The sequence below is a fragment of the Sinocyclocheilus rhinocerous genome, unplaced genomic scaffold (assembly GCF_001515625.1).
Source record: "Sinocyclocheilus rhinocerous isolate Xijiao unplaced genomic scaffold, SAMN03320098_v1.1 scaffold1682, whole genome shotgun sequence".
Lineage (NCBI taxonomy): Eukaryota > Metazoa > Chordata > Actinopteri > Cypriniformes > Cyprinidae > Sinocyclocheilus > Sinocyclocheilus rhinocerous.
The window spans coordinates 282504-298356 of record NW_015654052.1 but is presented as its reverse complement, the minus strand read 5'-3'; the positions used below and the strand labels follow the sequence as shown (position 1 = coordinate 298356).

At 35.9% G+C, this 15853-nt stretch overlaps 1 protein-coding gene across 2 annotated transcripts in view; it reads left to right on the top strand.

Moving 5' to 3' along the window:
* Positions 1-9175, top strand: part of LOC107716580 (zinc transporter ZIP4-like) — a 13389-nt gene extending 4214 nt beyond the window's left edge. Inside the window, exons 5-12 of one of the 2 annotated variants that reach the window (XM_016523061.1) lie at positions 463-634; positions 1547-1719; positions 2750-2908; positions 3445-3540; positions 4700-4754; positions 5371-5523; positions 7733-7920; positions 8855-9175. In XM_016523061.1, the coding sequence (XP_016378547.1) occupies positions 463-634; positions 1547-1719; positions 2750-2908; positions 3445-3540; positions 4700-4754; positions 5371-5523; positions 7733-7920; positions 8855-8983 (1125 nt within the window). In that variant the 3' untranslated portion in view covers positions 8984-9175. Of the gene's footprint in view, positions 1-462; positions 635-1546; positions 1720-2749; positions 2909-3444; positions 3692-4699; positions 4755-5370; positions 5524-7732; positions 7921-8854 lie in introns of those variants that run through there. The other variant, XM_016523062.1, reaches the window with a different exon arrangement.
* Positions 9176-15853: the final 6678 nt, after the last annotated feature.

Genomic DNA, 15853 nt, shown 5'->3' with positions numbered 1-15853 from the left:
TGCCTGTAATGCCTGATAAAGCAGCGTTTGTGAGCGCAGTGCTGCTTTGTGTACAGCGTTACCGGGGAAACAGCTATTTTTTACCGCTCCAAAAGCGGCACCTAGTTGCAAAGAATGAATTTGCATTTTCATTCAGACCAATGCGAAAAGACCAACAAGTGGACAGGCAATATGCTAATGTTTCATGTTGACGTCAACATGAAACAGCTTGGGATTCGTTTTAAAACGACTCGTTTCAATGATTCAGAGTCAACTCTTTTCTTTTGAGAGACAATAACTTTATACACGGTGCACTTTCAGATTTAAAACTTTGTAAAATGTTTTAATTCACTTAGAGCTGTGTTACACACTGCATAAAAGGTCATTTTAAAAATCCATAATAGGGGCACTTTAATATATGCAATGCTTAAATTATGTTAATATATGCATGTCTCAGGTTGTTTCTGGTTGCTTTGCCTGCAGATGTGTTTTAGTGCTGAAGACCTTCTGAGGATCTACCAGCTGAACTCTTCATCGCTGACCAGAGATCAGTTCACACAGCTCAGTCCTGCTCTGATTCAGCAGATCCTCAGTGGAAGCTGTTCTGAGATCACTTTCACCCACATGACCCCTGATTCTCTGAGCACCGCTGAGAGTGAGTGACCTCTGTTTACACCATCAGACCATCACTGAACAATTAGTCTGAGTTGCATAGCATAGTTAGACTTGTAAAAATGACAGTAAAGACATTTATAATGTTACAAAAGATTTCTATTTAGACCTTTCTATTGATCAAAGAATCCTGAAAAAAATGTCTAATGGTTTCAGCGAAAATATGAAGTAGCACAACTGTTTTCAGCATTGATAATAATAAAAAAAATGTTTCTTGATCAGCAAATCAGCATATTAGAGGGATTTCTGATCGATCGTGTGACACTGAAGACTGGAGTAATGATGCTGAAAATACAGCTTTAAATAAATTATATGTTAAAATATATTCAAATAGAAAACAGGTAATTTAATTAAAAATAATATTTCACAGTATTACTGTATTAAATGCAGCCTTGGTGGGCATAAGAGACTTCTTTCAAAAACATTTAAAAAATCTTACTGACCCCAAACTTTTGAACGGTAGTATAATATCTGTAAAAGCTTAAAAACCTTATAAAATACTACAACTAGAAACTTTGAGTTTTTTTTATTGTATGCACTTGTCAATGATAGTGAAAGTTTAGATGATCACTTACATTTAGTTTGCGTATAAGAAACATGACACATTATACAACAATGATACATGACTGCTGGCTTTTCTGGTTCTCCCACAATATTTAGTTCTAGCTGGAATCAATCTCTTAACCTCAGCAGAACAAAGAGTATTTTTAAACACTGTGACTGATTATTTTAGTTATTTCTTCCTGGAGAAGAACAAAGCTGGCACCATTTTCCGGCTTAAACCAGATTCCATCTGAATGACCTGTAACTGTTTACAAAAACCAGTCTGATCGACGGCATACCTGTGACATAGTGATCTCTTTATACAATCACTGAATAAGCCCTTTGTGCCCAGGATATGGATATGCCACTCTCGCCAACATAATCATCTGTCTGATGGCCATGTTTGGGATCGTGGTGCTGCTGTTCTCCAGGTGCACGCAAGTGTTTCAGATGTGCATCCAGTTCTGCATTAGTCTGGCTGTAGGATCCCTCACGGGTGACGCTCTTCTGCATCTGCTTCCTATGGTGAGCAGCCAGCAAAAAAGACTCAAAAATGTCTTCATTTAAATAGAAATAAACAGAAAAGTAAGAGTAAATTTCATTTAAATTTACTCACCCTTGTGCCATCCAAAATGAGTTTGTTTCTGCATCGGAACAGATTTGGAGAAATGTAGCATTACATCACTTGTTCACCAGTGGATCCTCTGCAGTGAATGGGTGCCGTCAGAATGAGAGTCCAAACAGCTGATAAAAATATCACAATCCACACCACTCCAATCTATCAAAGTCGAAGCCTGCGTGTAAGAAACAAATCCATCATTACAGCAGTGTGTAATGTAGCTGTATGTGAATGTAAACGATTTGCAAAGGTTTAAACCCGAAAGTGCAAAATAAATCAAGTTATTGTCTCCCAAAAGAAAGAATCAGCCTAAACGAGTCGTCAGTAATTCGAATCCCACTTCCGTGATGGCTACATGTCACGGGGTAATGCATTTGCATAATGCCGCCTATGTTCTACATTGGCTGACCTGCTTTCAAACACTGTTGTTTGTTTGTGTGGTAAACATGTCGAAAAGACGCTGCGTCCTACACTGTGGAAGTTCATTCATTTTATTTTCACTTCCGAAAGGTGAGGCTGCAAAGAATCAGTGGTTAAAAATAACAGCAATACAACCCCAAAGCGGTAGACCAATCACAACAGACTGGGATTTCTGACCAATCAGAGCAGAGTAGGCTCACAGGAAGGAGGGGTTTAGAGAGACTGAATCTTAGAACTGCTTCGAACGAATTATTTGAGAATCGTTGGAAAATGAGGTGATATTAAATGCACATTATTAGAAAATGAAAGCGTTTTTTTGACCTCGCATACATGTAAACCTACTGTACGAGATTCCCAAAACAAAATTAGGAACCCTAAAAATAGCATAATAGAATCTAAACAATCTCACCTACATCGTGGATGGCTTGAGGGTGAGTAGATTTTAAGCACATTTTCATTTTTGGGTGAACTATTCCTTTAGATTTCATTGCTTTGTGACTGATTGTGTATGAGTAGTTCTTAGGTCTTCATGGACATGAAGAAGGACACAGTCATGAGGAGGAGAACCTCGACTATGTTTACAAACTCCTGGTGGTCATTGGGGGCATCTATGTCTTCTATCTGATGGAAGCCATCTTCGCTATCATCACTCGACATGGTCATCATCATAATGGAGTGGGTGACGTCAAATTTCTTGTTTAATTTTGCAGATGTAATAAATTTATCAGAAAAGTTCAATCAGAAAACACTGTCAACAGCCATATTTTTATGAATAAAATGTAAGAAATCAGACAAATGATATATACACAAAATCCTCTATTAAAACCTTCGGAATATAGATAGGAATCAAACGGTAAAGTTTGGTGTATGTAAGTACTGCAGGAGAAAAAAACTCATTTTGACAAAACAGCCTTTAAAGACATGTACTGTAATTGAAATCTACAGACACAAATAGATAAATGGTCATAAACACTTATAAGTGTATTTTGGATGTTTCTTTCCACTAGTCTGAAATAAGACATCTGAAATTATAGAAACAAAATACCCCAAAATCTCATAGCTGACCAGTGCATGATAACCGAATGGTTTTGTCTGTATGTATTGCCTTAAAACATAATAAGAAGTGGAGAAATGGCCACCAGATGAGCTGGTTTGCCTTGAAGGGTCTTTCTTTGTTGTAAATGACCACTGTTGTCTGTTTGCTCCGGCAGTCTGAGCCTCATCACTGTGACCACAGCAAAGTTCTGCAGATGTTCCAGAGCAAGAGAACCCAGCAAAACAATAACTCCACCTCACAGGAGGAGCTGGTGAGAAAGTCGTCTTTGTGTGAACGTGGGCCAAATAAGAAGTTATTATGTTACAAATCACTACACAAAAATGGACAGAACTACTGTTCCCTGAGGAGGCCGGGTGAAATCATATTTCACAAACCCAGACAATAATTGTTGGAAATTTGAGGTCATTTCAGGATTTACAGACAATAGTCTGAGAGTTTATTGTCATGTGAATCAGAAATGTTGGTGTTCATTGTTTAATTAGTGAATTAATATTTACCTAATTTTACCTAGTTTTCTAGGTTAGGTTAGCTTTAGTTCTATTTGGACAAGAAAAGTTTCACAGGTGGACTTTGGGATTTTTCTCATCTATTATTTCTTTTTTTTTTTTCTTGTTCTTTTTTGCAGTGCATATAGTTTTTGTCCATAACATGTCTGATTAATTTTGACCATTAAATTCAGAATTGTTTTCACAATTTCAATCGTATTTATATATATGTAGATATTTGTACTGAAAAATACAAGACAAAAATACTGAGTAGAAGAATTTTTTTATTGCAATCATGCATTGGGTATCATTTTTTCATGTCTTTTTTTTTTTTTTTGACCATCAAATTCAGTTTAATCAGATTTCACAAACCCAGACAATAATTGTTGGAAATTTGAGGTCATTTCAGGATTTACAGACAATAGTCTGAGAGTTTATTGTCATGTGAATCAGAAATGTTGGTGTTCATTGTTTAATTAGTGAATTAATATTTACCTAATTTTACCTAGTTTTCTAGGTTAGGTTAGCTTTAGTTCTATTTGGACAAGAAAAGTTTCACAGGTGGACTTTGGGATTTTTCTCATCTATTATTTCTTTTTTTTTTTTCTTGTTCTTTTTTGCAGTGCATATAGTTTTTGTCCATAACATGTCTGATTAATTTTGACCATTAAATTCAGAATTGTTTTCACAATTTCAATCGTATTTATATATATGTAGATATTTGTACTGAAAAATACAAGACAAAAATACTGAGTAGAAGAATTTTTTTATTGCAATCATGCATTGGGTATCATTTTTTCATGTTTTTTTTTTTTTTTTTGACCATCAAATTCAGTTTATCAGTGCAGAAATATCACTGAATTCATCTCAGACGTCCTCTGTAATCATCAGTTTTGTAATGCTGTCAGTTTGTACTGATTTTAGGTGGACGAGCAAAACAATGAGAAGTCCATCCTGGAGCCGTCTAGCAGCACACGAGGTCAGTGAATGCTGTCAGCGGTCTGTGTTAGACACATCTGAGCCATGACTGCAAATAATTACACGTGTTATTTTAGTATTATTGAGGTACTATTATAGTTTTCTTATGAGTATTTTAAATCTGTTTTTATTTTTATGTTTTTTGTTTCAAAAGCTCTGTTCAAAAGTTTGTGGTGTGTATTTATATACACAGTATACATTCAGAGAGAGAGAGAGAGAGCTTTTTATTTTTGTGACAAGATAGATTTTCATTTTAAAAAATACATTTATTATTAGTTACATTTAAATTGTAAAAAATGATTAAATTATTATTATATGTTATGTCACTTATATTATATATCTATTACAAAAATATAAAATTAAAGTAAATTAAATTATAAAATTTAAATGGTGAAAAAAATGTATTCTAAAATGCAAAATAAATAAAATCTATCTATATACATTTATTTTAAAATATTATGTAAAATATTTAACATTTTAGAAATCTTAACTCTCTGTCCTATTATAGTCTTCATTTTCATTTTGCTGAATTATTTTGAGTTTCATCCGCGGGTGATTTTTGTAGTTGAATAACGTCATTTATGATTTTGAGTGTGTATCTTTCTCATGCCCCTCAGAGAAGCGTCTGCTGCCGTATATGATCACCATCGGTGACGGCGTTCATAACTTTGCAGACGGTCTGGCCATGGGCGCTGCGTTCTCCGTGTCGTGGCGTTCAGGACTGGCGACATCACTGGCCGTTTTGTGTCATGAGCTGCCACACGAGTTAGGTGAGATATGTCTGTTTGAGAGAAACTCTAATCTAGCTATTAAAAATGCATTAAGAACTAGGCTTGCCGCGATAGACGGTGTTCACGGTGATACCGGTGTTAAGCCGCAACACCGGTTACGTCACTATGTTTACTTATTTCCAGTTTTGTATACCTATTAAACTTTATGTAAGTTATTTGTTATTTTATATTAGGCATAGCTTGCCCTATAGCATGGTGTATTTTTATTTGTTTTGTTAATAAAAGTTCTATGTTTTATATATAGGCTAAAGTGAGTTTGACGTTGTATTTGGTTGTTGCATTCAAGCAATTTAAGCAATTTAAAATCGAAGGCAAGCGAGGAAAAGGGGGAACGCCCCGTCCCCGCGGTGATACCGGTATTACCGGTGTTGTCACACGTCAATTAAGCGGTGGGAAAATTTCCTCACCGTCACAACCCTAGTAAGAACATTAGTAGACCATGATAGTTTGTCATCACAGTCTTTGAATGTTGTGTGAATATTCTTTTAAAGTAAAAGTGTAGATTGAATACTAAGGCCTTTTAGAAACGTTCGCTTTTCTACATACCCTTGAAATAACTCTTAACAGGTTTGTGAAGTAACACAATGTGCATTACTGATTAATCAAAACAACAAAGAAAACAGTTGGCACTTTCCCTCTTCCTGATGTGAGTGAAGGAACGTCTCACTTAAACACGTCTCAGTTTATAGTCAATAGGGTATATGTCGAACATCACCTTGCTTCCGCTTGTCAGAGAACGTGTTAACAGCCGTATTAAATAATAGCGATATCTATGGACTTTTAAGATAATCAGTTAAACTAGCTAGCTGTTTTTATTGTTGACGTTTTATTCAATTTTTATATCTAAATGTGAAAAGAATAAAAATAAAAAAAACTTTTAGATATCAGTCCGCATATGTGATGGACATTGATTATGATCATCATTGGTATCTACTTTGAAGGCATCTTGAGTAAAACTGCTTCATATTTAACGAAGCATATGCAAAACGCTTGAACCGGAAGCGACGAGACCCGGTTAACAGAATACGGAAGTCTATTGCGCATAACCCCTATAGGACTGGGTAAAAAATATCGATATCTCGATATTAATCGATTCTCATTTTTACGGAACGATATATTTTCTTAAATCCCAAGAATCAATTAGTCTAGCCTGTTTTCAGTTAATGGACGGAATATTGAAGGGTACTTCCCATCCAATAAATGCAATAAGCGTTGTGCTTTGGTACTTTTAATATGAAACAAAGTCTCAGATTTCTGTCCATTGTATTGCAGTATTCCAACAATAAATGCCATTTTGGCGCTGTTTAATGTGGAGTGACAGATCGCTGTAGCGCCTCAGTTCAACAGACAGTTCAGCGTGAGGCGCACGTGCACTGATCGTCTCCTCCACATTAATACCAGCTTCAGCACAAAATAAACATGACTAAACATCCGAAGGTAAGTTAAAAGAAAGAGTACAACTTTACAATCCGTATCCTGTCTCATGTAATCTATCAATCTGTGTTTCAGCCGCGCAAAGACGTCAGTATAACGTCTTGTAAACAATGTCACGCAACGTCACATTTACCTCAGAAAAACACATATTCGGTGACCATAAACTCATTAATCATATAGAAAAATAAACTGTAGAGAGGGGCATTTTGCTTAATATATGCACCATATAACATATTCATTATATTTTTTACTGTTCTTCAATGTTTAATTTATGTTTGAATAAAGCCATCAAGTTTTTATGACAGCCACCATTTAAATGTTTATATTAAAAAAAAAAAAAACTGAAGTAGAAGTATTATTATGTAACTGTAACTTTATTATTGTAAAAATTAATTTTAACCTTCAATATTATAGTAATGTAGTAGCCTACCAACTGACTCTCATGTATATTTTTCAGCATTAGTTGAGAGATTTTGTTTTTCCTTTAGAAAATTTGGCATGTACTATACCTGATACATATCCAAAATAATCGATATTGAATCGAATCGGTAATCGAATCGAATAGCAAGCTTGTGAATGAGAATCGAATCGAATCGTGAAATTTGTATTAGCCCTAATAGTCATGAATAGATGTATTTATGAAACAAAAAACTCAGATGGTTTCATGGTAATAATTTGGATTTCTTTGTTTTAACTTGTGAAATATCATACAGACACATTTATGACAGGTTGTGTTTTTGTGTTTGGTGGTCAGGTGATTTTGCAATCTTGTTGCACTGTGGTCTGTCAGTGAGAAAGGCTCTGCTGCTGAATGTGGGCAGTGCTCTAACCTCCTTCATTGGCCTTTACATCGCACTGTCTGTCTCCACTCAAACCACCGCCCAGGAGTGGATTTCTGCCATCACCGCCGGCTTCTTCCTTTACATCAGCCTTGCAGACATGGTATGTTTGGTACTTTCTGGCTTCTTTTGTAACTCTTCTCATTAACAGAGCAAAAATACACAAAGTAGCTGCCATATTTTGTGCAAACTGTAAGCTTCATGCTTTATATAACTTGGAAGCCTGTTTCTGCAGGGTTAATCAAATTTAATTCTGAGAAAAAAAGTCAGAATTATGAGATACAAACTCTGAGAAAAAAAGATAAAATTGTGAGATATAAACTCACAATTCTGACTTTGTTTACTCAAAATTTCAAGTTGACATCTTGCACTTCTGATTTTTGGTTTCCGCCATACAACAAAAAATAAAAAAGTTAATAGGTAAAAAAAAATTCTCACAATTCTGGGAAAAAAAGACAGAATTGCAAGATATAAACTCAGAAGAAAAAAAAAACAATTTTGACTTTTTTTCTCGCAGTTCTGAGTTTATATCTCACTATTCCAACTTTTCTTCCTAGTGAGATGTGAGATAGTGATAGTTCAACCAACTTGGTTAGCAACATTCTTCAAAAAAACATGTTTGAAACAACTTGAGGGTGTGCATGAATGACATATGACAGAATTTCCATTTTTGGGTGAACTATGAGTCAAGTTTTAAATAGGAAAAATAAAGAAACTCTTTGGTCATTTTTGAGCGAGATGCTAATGGTCTAATCAGATTCAGTGATCTATGCTAAGCTACAGCTAAAAGTGCTACCGCCAGACCCGGAGATCGGCTGAATGGATTCGAAAACGGTAAAACTCAACTGTTTAACTCTAGGGGAGTTGGAAAATTAGTCTATTTTCAAAAATAGTGGAGTGTTCCTTTAAGTAAAAACTTGTAAAAATTTTAATTTCCTGCATCTTTCAGGGTGTGGAAAGTGAAACACAAACATCTAAAGTATTTGAGTGTAATCAGGTGATCTCAACTTCAATTTCTCTGTTTTTGTCTTGTCTAGCTTCCCTCTATGATTCATGTGGACAGTAAAAAGCCGTGGCTGATTTTTCTACTGCAGAATCTGGGTCTGTTGACTGGATGGGGGATTATATTACTCCTGTCATTATATGAAGATCAGATAGGAATCTAAAAAATGATGCAGGATTGTACTTGTGTACTTATGTACATTATCATATTCCCTTCCTTGAAGATGTTTGATAGGTGTCACTTAAACAGTGGAAATATGTGCTGCCATGTTTTAAAATGGAATATTTTTAAAACCTTGTTTATATTTGTAATACTTAATTTGTATTGTTTTTGTTGGGAACAGAAGAGTAATTACTAAAAAAAAAACAATATATTACTCCATACATTACACATATACTCGTTTTTATACTTTTTAAAATGCCACACATTTTCTTCAGATTTTCAAATTTAAGTCTAATTAAAAATGAACATTTACAACAGATAAATCAAGCATGCAAATCACTTATTTACAGTAGATAAATGGCTTTTTATGGCCATCAGCACTTTACATATAGTTTCTCACTAGGCTCCTGTCCTTCAGTTTAAATGTATATTTTTACTAGTTAATTGTAATCTGCAAAAGTTGTTTCTGTATTTTATTGTGAAGATGTAACTGGGCTGAAAATGTATTATTGTAAGATACACTTGATGTATGGATTTTACTGGTTCATTCTGCTAATATGAAGTATGAAGTAAGTTTCTGTCATGACATGTAGTGATCAAACCTGTGAATAGATAAACGAATTGTGACCTGTGGCTTTTGTCCTAGCCTGAAAATATTCACTCATAGTCTTTGTGCTTTCATAAATGTTATGTAAAGTCTCTATTCAGCATTAAGGTCTTGCGTATGTATGCGAGTGTATTATTAGTCATGTTAGAGATTGCAGGGCTGAAAGTGCTGTGGTAAAGCCAATGATTTTATCTCGTCGTCAAACCTGAAGTTTCATTAGATCCTGACTCACACGACTTTTAGAAGTGCTCATTAGATGATAAAAACGCAGGACAATGACTGGTGTCTGAAATATCACGTGTACACACCCAATTTAAAATATAGTGCAATAACTGCAAACCTTGAAAAAAACGAATGCCGCTTAAAATAATTTAACGGAATTTACTCTGTAAGAAAGCTAACCATGTATTAAGACATTACACAGAAATACTGCCCTGACAAGAAAAAATGCCCTGATTTCCATTTTTTTTTTATTCCTGTTTTATAACCATTTTGTTTTTTTTAAACATAAAACCCTTTTGATGCAATTATGTATCCATGATGCATCTATGCATCGCAATGGCATGAAGGTGAGTAAATGATGACAAATAAACATCTGAACGAACTATTCTTGTATTAAGTTTTTATGTCTCAGTTATATTCTGTCCACACAACTTGAAACACAGGTGAGTTTGAATCATTTGAACTTGAGATGAACGAGCTGACGTGAAGTGCACATGTACAACACGTGTAACTGACACACAACACTTAGTTTCCTCGTACTGAGAAACGAGGAAGACTCTTCTACAGTTTAGACTATCAGTCATTAACTTGGACATTCTGACCTGTTCAACAATTCAAAGACTTCATATTAAGAAACAGCTTTTGATACATGCTTTTGAAACTAAGAGTTGATATTTAACAGAAGTAAATATTAGCTGATTTCTGATAAAAAAAAAAAAAAGATCTGTTTTGTGTTCTCAACTGGCTGGTAGACGAGTGTATTTAAGGAGCATTTCATTATACAGCCAATGCATTTTTGGGGATTTTATATATATATTTTTTCTCAGAATTCTAAGTTTTTATTTTGCTATAAAAATAACAAATAAACATATTATTATAAATATGGTTCTATATAAAAATTATATTAAATTAAAATTATCATTTGTTATTACAACAAAGAATTGGTAATTAAAATGTTTATTTAAGGCTTCTAAAGTCTATTTCTAAAAAAAAAAAGATAAATTCCTGCACACTTAAAGGGTTAGTTCACCCAAAAATGAAAATTAGGCTGCGTTTTACTCACCCCGAGGCATCCTAGGTGTATATGATTTTCTTCTTTCAGACGCGAAATCCTCCGACATTCTTCTTTACAAATCCTCGTTTTGTACTTCTAATTAGTGACCGTTGTTTTGTTTCGATCTCTCCGTGTGCGTCACTTCTGAGCGGCGCATGTGCAAAGCATACCTCATACGTCATTCCCCCGGAACTGCTTCTGTTTACAACAGTGAGCGCAAGCTAGATTAAAGTGATTATTACGTTTTGAATATGGATATTTTTCTTACAAAAACGCATCGATTCGCTACAGGAGGACTTTGTTCAACCCACGGAACCGTGTGAGACACTTTTTTTTATGGATGGGCGATTTTTATTTAACTTACTTTGGACTTAACTCTGACTGGATTCGTCTGAAAGAAGAAAGTCATATATACCTAGGATGCCTCGGGGGTGAGTAAAACGCAGCCTAATTTTCATTTTTGAGTGAACTAATCCTTTAAGGGTGATTATTTTACGACTCTGGAGTTGGTTTTTATATTTATATATATTCAAAAGTGATGGCTGTAATTACAGTAGGAGATAACTACACAAAACATGTAAGCATCTACTCAAGGTAGTCCTGTGTCTGTGATGAACTTATATTATACAAATGATTATAAAAGTTAAGTAGTTGTTGTTTGGGATTGTTTAGTATAAATGTGTAATTTGACACTAAAATGTATCTGGATGTGATAAAAAAAAAAAAAAAAGCACAATAGTGCCCACTACAGGACAGACTGAGCAACTGCTGTGTTTACAGATCATTCTGATTCACCAGAAACAACTGGTCTTTATTATTTATGAAGTTATAAAATACAACATGTGAGCATTTAAAACAATGACAAACAGCACAAATAAATAAATTCAGTTACCTCGTTCTAATGATCTCCTGAGTAGCTAAACGAAATCAAACTGAATAGATTTCCTCCAGTATCTTCGGTCACGTCCGTACGTCTGCGCTGGATAACACGGACTTCCTGCGGGAGAAACGAAACACATGCTCAATTACTCTCAAATCAAAAGATGACCACAGCTGGAGAGAAACATAACAAGAAACACACAGATGCCATGGAAGATTCTGGCCACGGCTCGACCGGTGAACTTCTAATCACTGCGACTGGACAGGAAACCTCTGATGTCCGCACAGATCTGAGCCTCCCAGTCCCTCATCTGAGGACAAAATACAACAACGGGATTCAGAGATAGAAATGAGAGTTCACATCATAAACGAAACCGTGAAAGAGTCACACCTTGCATTTGTTGAGCTCCTCCTCCTCGTCCTCCTGATAGTGTTTGCTCAGGTCCAGGTTTCTCCTCTTGTCGAAATAATCCAATAGTATCCAGCTGCAGACCCGCAGCACCAGCAGTTTCAGAACCGCAGCCACAGAACCGGAAGTGAGGAGCACACCTTGCTTTTTCAGACCGATGAGCTTTGTAAAAATCGACGCGTTTCAAAAAGGCGGGGCATAGAGGAGAAACAATAATGTACAGTATGTGGAAAATAATGTGTTTTTTTTTACTTTAAACCGCATAAACACATTTCATTACACCAAATACACAAAATAATGTTCTTTTTAGCAGCATCATATGACCCCTTTAAACGTATGATAGCAAAAACATTACAGCCTACTCACTGTGCTCTCTCGTTGTCAATAACTCCGCCCCTCACTTCCGGTTCTGTGGCTGCGGTTCTGTGGCTGCGGTTCTGAAACTGCTGGTGCTGCGGGTCTGCAGCTGGATATATCTCAAATAATCACGCAGCAGCTCTTTGAGAGCCTGGCTCCTGCTTTCCTCCAGATCATCCATACACAGACTGCAGTTACAGTACGCAACGCTGCACACAAACACAACACATACACTCAGAGATGTGATTTCCTGAAGACAATAAAGGAGCATAAATGATTAGATGAGCTCAGTCATGGTGAGTGTGTGGGTCTGACCTGCGGAAGGTTTTGAGCTGGTACAGCTGTGTCCTCTCCTGTTCCATCACACGGCCGTGCAGAAACGCACAAACCGCGTCCAGCTCATCTGCCGTCAGGTCACCATAGGAGCGGAAATAGAAGGACAGCGCTGAGAACTCCACATGGACGCCGCTCCGTCCTGTGCCTCCATATGAACCTGACGATATACAGGATATAATGGAAAACAATAAATTACAGCATAAAACAACAGTATAGAATTAAACAGAACAGATGATCTATTTTGAAGTTATGCCATCTATCTTGTTATTTACTTGCTCCTACATGCACAAAAATCAAATACTTAAATCAACCAGATACTGTACAAACTACTGTTTGTTTTTCCTTTGCTCTACAGTTGTTTCTCCTTCAAATAAAAACAGAATACAACAGAATAGAATTAAACAGAATAAATAGAACAGAAAAGAACAAAATAGAATAGAAGAACGGAACAATACTACAAAATACAATACAATAATAAATAGAACACAACAATATAATAGAAAACAGAATAGAATACACCATAGAATAGAATAAAATACAACAGTACACAACATAATAAAATACAGGGTTTCTGCAGGTGTTATGAAGGGAAGCGTAACATTTTTTAAGACCAAGTAAAGACAATGTAAGGAATAAATCGAAGGGAACACAATATGTCAATATGTGCTCTAAATGTAAATATCTAGGCAGAACACAAGTTGTATTAGAAACAATTCAGAGTTTGAAAATGTAACTTCCAACCAATCTTCATTACTTTTTAATTCATTTTACAAAACAAAAGAGCTTATGGCTCTGCTCCCAAACACTAGAATATGAAAATAACTTTTACTGTACCTTCTGAACACACTGCAAAAAAAGTGATGTTCTTCCACAGTATTTTTGTCCTGTTTTCCAGCGGATATGCCTAAAGATACATTTACTGGAGATGCAAACTGACATTAAAAAAAGTGTTGTTTTCTGAAAAACTGATAAAAAAGTGAGTTTATATTAAAAAAAGAACAAATATCTGAAAAAAAATCAACTTGATTCAACAAGTTTTCATTCCTCTATTGACAGACATTGGTTCTTGTTTTAATTTTTCATGACTTAATTTTACATTTAGCATCTCCAATGTATCTTGTTCTATGAATATGCTTATTTTTATCGTTAAAAAAAAATCTGATTTTTTTTTTTTTTGCAATGCATGCAACATTCAATGCTATAAATGTATGTTTTTTTTTTTTTTTTACCTTTTAAGGTATTTACTTGTGGAAGGGTAAATTCAACCCTTTCTAAGATTTTAACCCTCTTGGTTTCCATTTTTAATTATTCATTAATCATTTATTAATCTTCTAATCAAATCTTTACTACTAGGATAAATTTTGGCCAAAAAACACCCACTTAGACAGGAAGCAACCATCTGACTGACATGTGAAGTGACCAATCTCAGTTTGTTTTTACATGACAACAGGGGGAGGTAAATTGATTAGTCGTTTTTAAGTCTGTTTGGTCCTTTTGGTGTGTAACATGCATCAGATGTTCAGCGAATCACATGGTCTCCTCTCACCTGTGTCTGAGACCCACTGCAGCTGTCTCAGGCCTCTCTTCACCAGAGGAAGCTGCCAGTCCATAGTGTCCGCCAGCTCCACCACATCAAACTCCAGAGTATCACATGACTCCACACGCTCCCCTGCCATGCGTTTGCGTGCCAGCGCCACAGCGACCGGAGGACATCTAACAACATACAAAATGACACAATCTGACACAAAAAAACACACTGATGAGCTTCTAAAAGCATCGAAAGCTACTCAAGACTGTGAAAGTGTAATTTGATGAGTTTGCGGAGTTGTTGCGGACCGCCGCAGCTTACAGATGGAGAGCGTCGGATGAAGAAGCTCCACCCACTGCTGAGGATGAGTCTCCAGACCTAAAGTGAGTGAGTGAGTGAAGTGACATGTGGCCAAGTATGGTGGTGACCCATACTCTGCATTTATCCCATCCAAAGTGCACACACACACACAGCAGTGGAGCAGTTGGGGGTTCGGTGCCTTGCTCAAGGGCACCTCAGTCGTGGTATTGAAGGTGGGAGAGAGAGCTGTACATTCACTCCCCCCACCTACAATCCCTGCCGGTACGAGACTCGAACCCGCAACCTTTGGGTTACGAGTCCGACTCGCTAACCATTAGGCCGCGACTTCTCCAAGCACATGACTTGGGGAGTCGCGACTTCCCCTAAAACACACAGACGCAAATAATGAGCTATCATTTTGTGTCAAATATAGAATTGAATTAAAGAAGACGCCACAGTTCACCCCAGGGTTATTATTGATAACTAAAACTAAAAGTATTACATTTTAAACTTACTTTGTTTCAGTTGCCAAGGCAAAATTTCAAATTTTCATTTAATTTAAGCTGAAATACTATAATTCTTAAAATCTGAGGGGTAAATATATTAGGTGAAAGAGGTTCAGATGACAAAAAAGCTTGGGAATCCCTGTATTACACGTAAATAAGAAATAAAGTGAATTTGTGCACTTTAATGTGTTTATAAGACAAAAGCCTTCCAAAGACATGGTTAAATAACTCACTGAGTGATAATTCAAATATAAATGAATGTGTTCATCAGTAGTTGATGCAATGTTGAAATGCTGTGAAAATTAAAATGATTATTGTAGCATTTGGACCAATCAGACACACATTTGTTCATTAGATTTAACAAATCAATTATTCATTAGATTAACAAGCAATCACAGACCCCTCACCCAATAAACATACTGGGTACCAGCATGTCTGGGAACGACCCCAGGCCCCTGGTTACCATGGCAACCAGGACCCCTCAGCCAGATCAGATATACTTTTACGACCTAAAAGTATGTATAGAGAAAATCAACTCTTACTCAAGTCTCTCTAAGAGAGACCCATAATGCCCATAAAAATTGACTCTTCTCTAATTAATTCATAGGAAAACCTTTCTTTGAATGAACACACATCTCCTCAGGACATTGTGTATACCATTACTGTTCTTGTA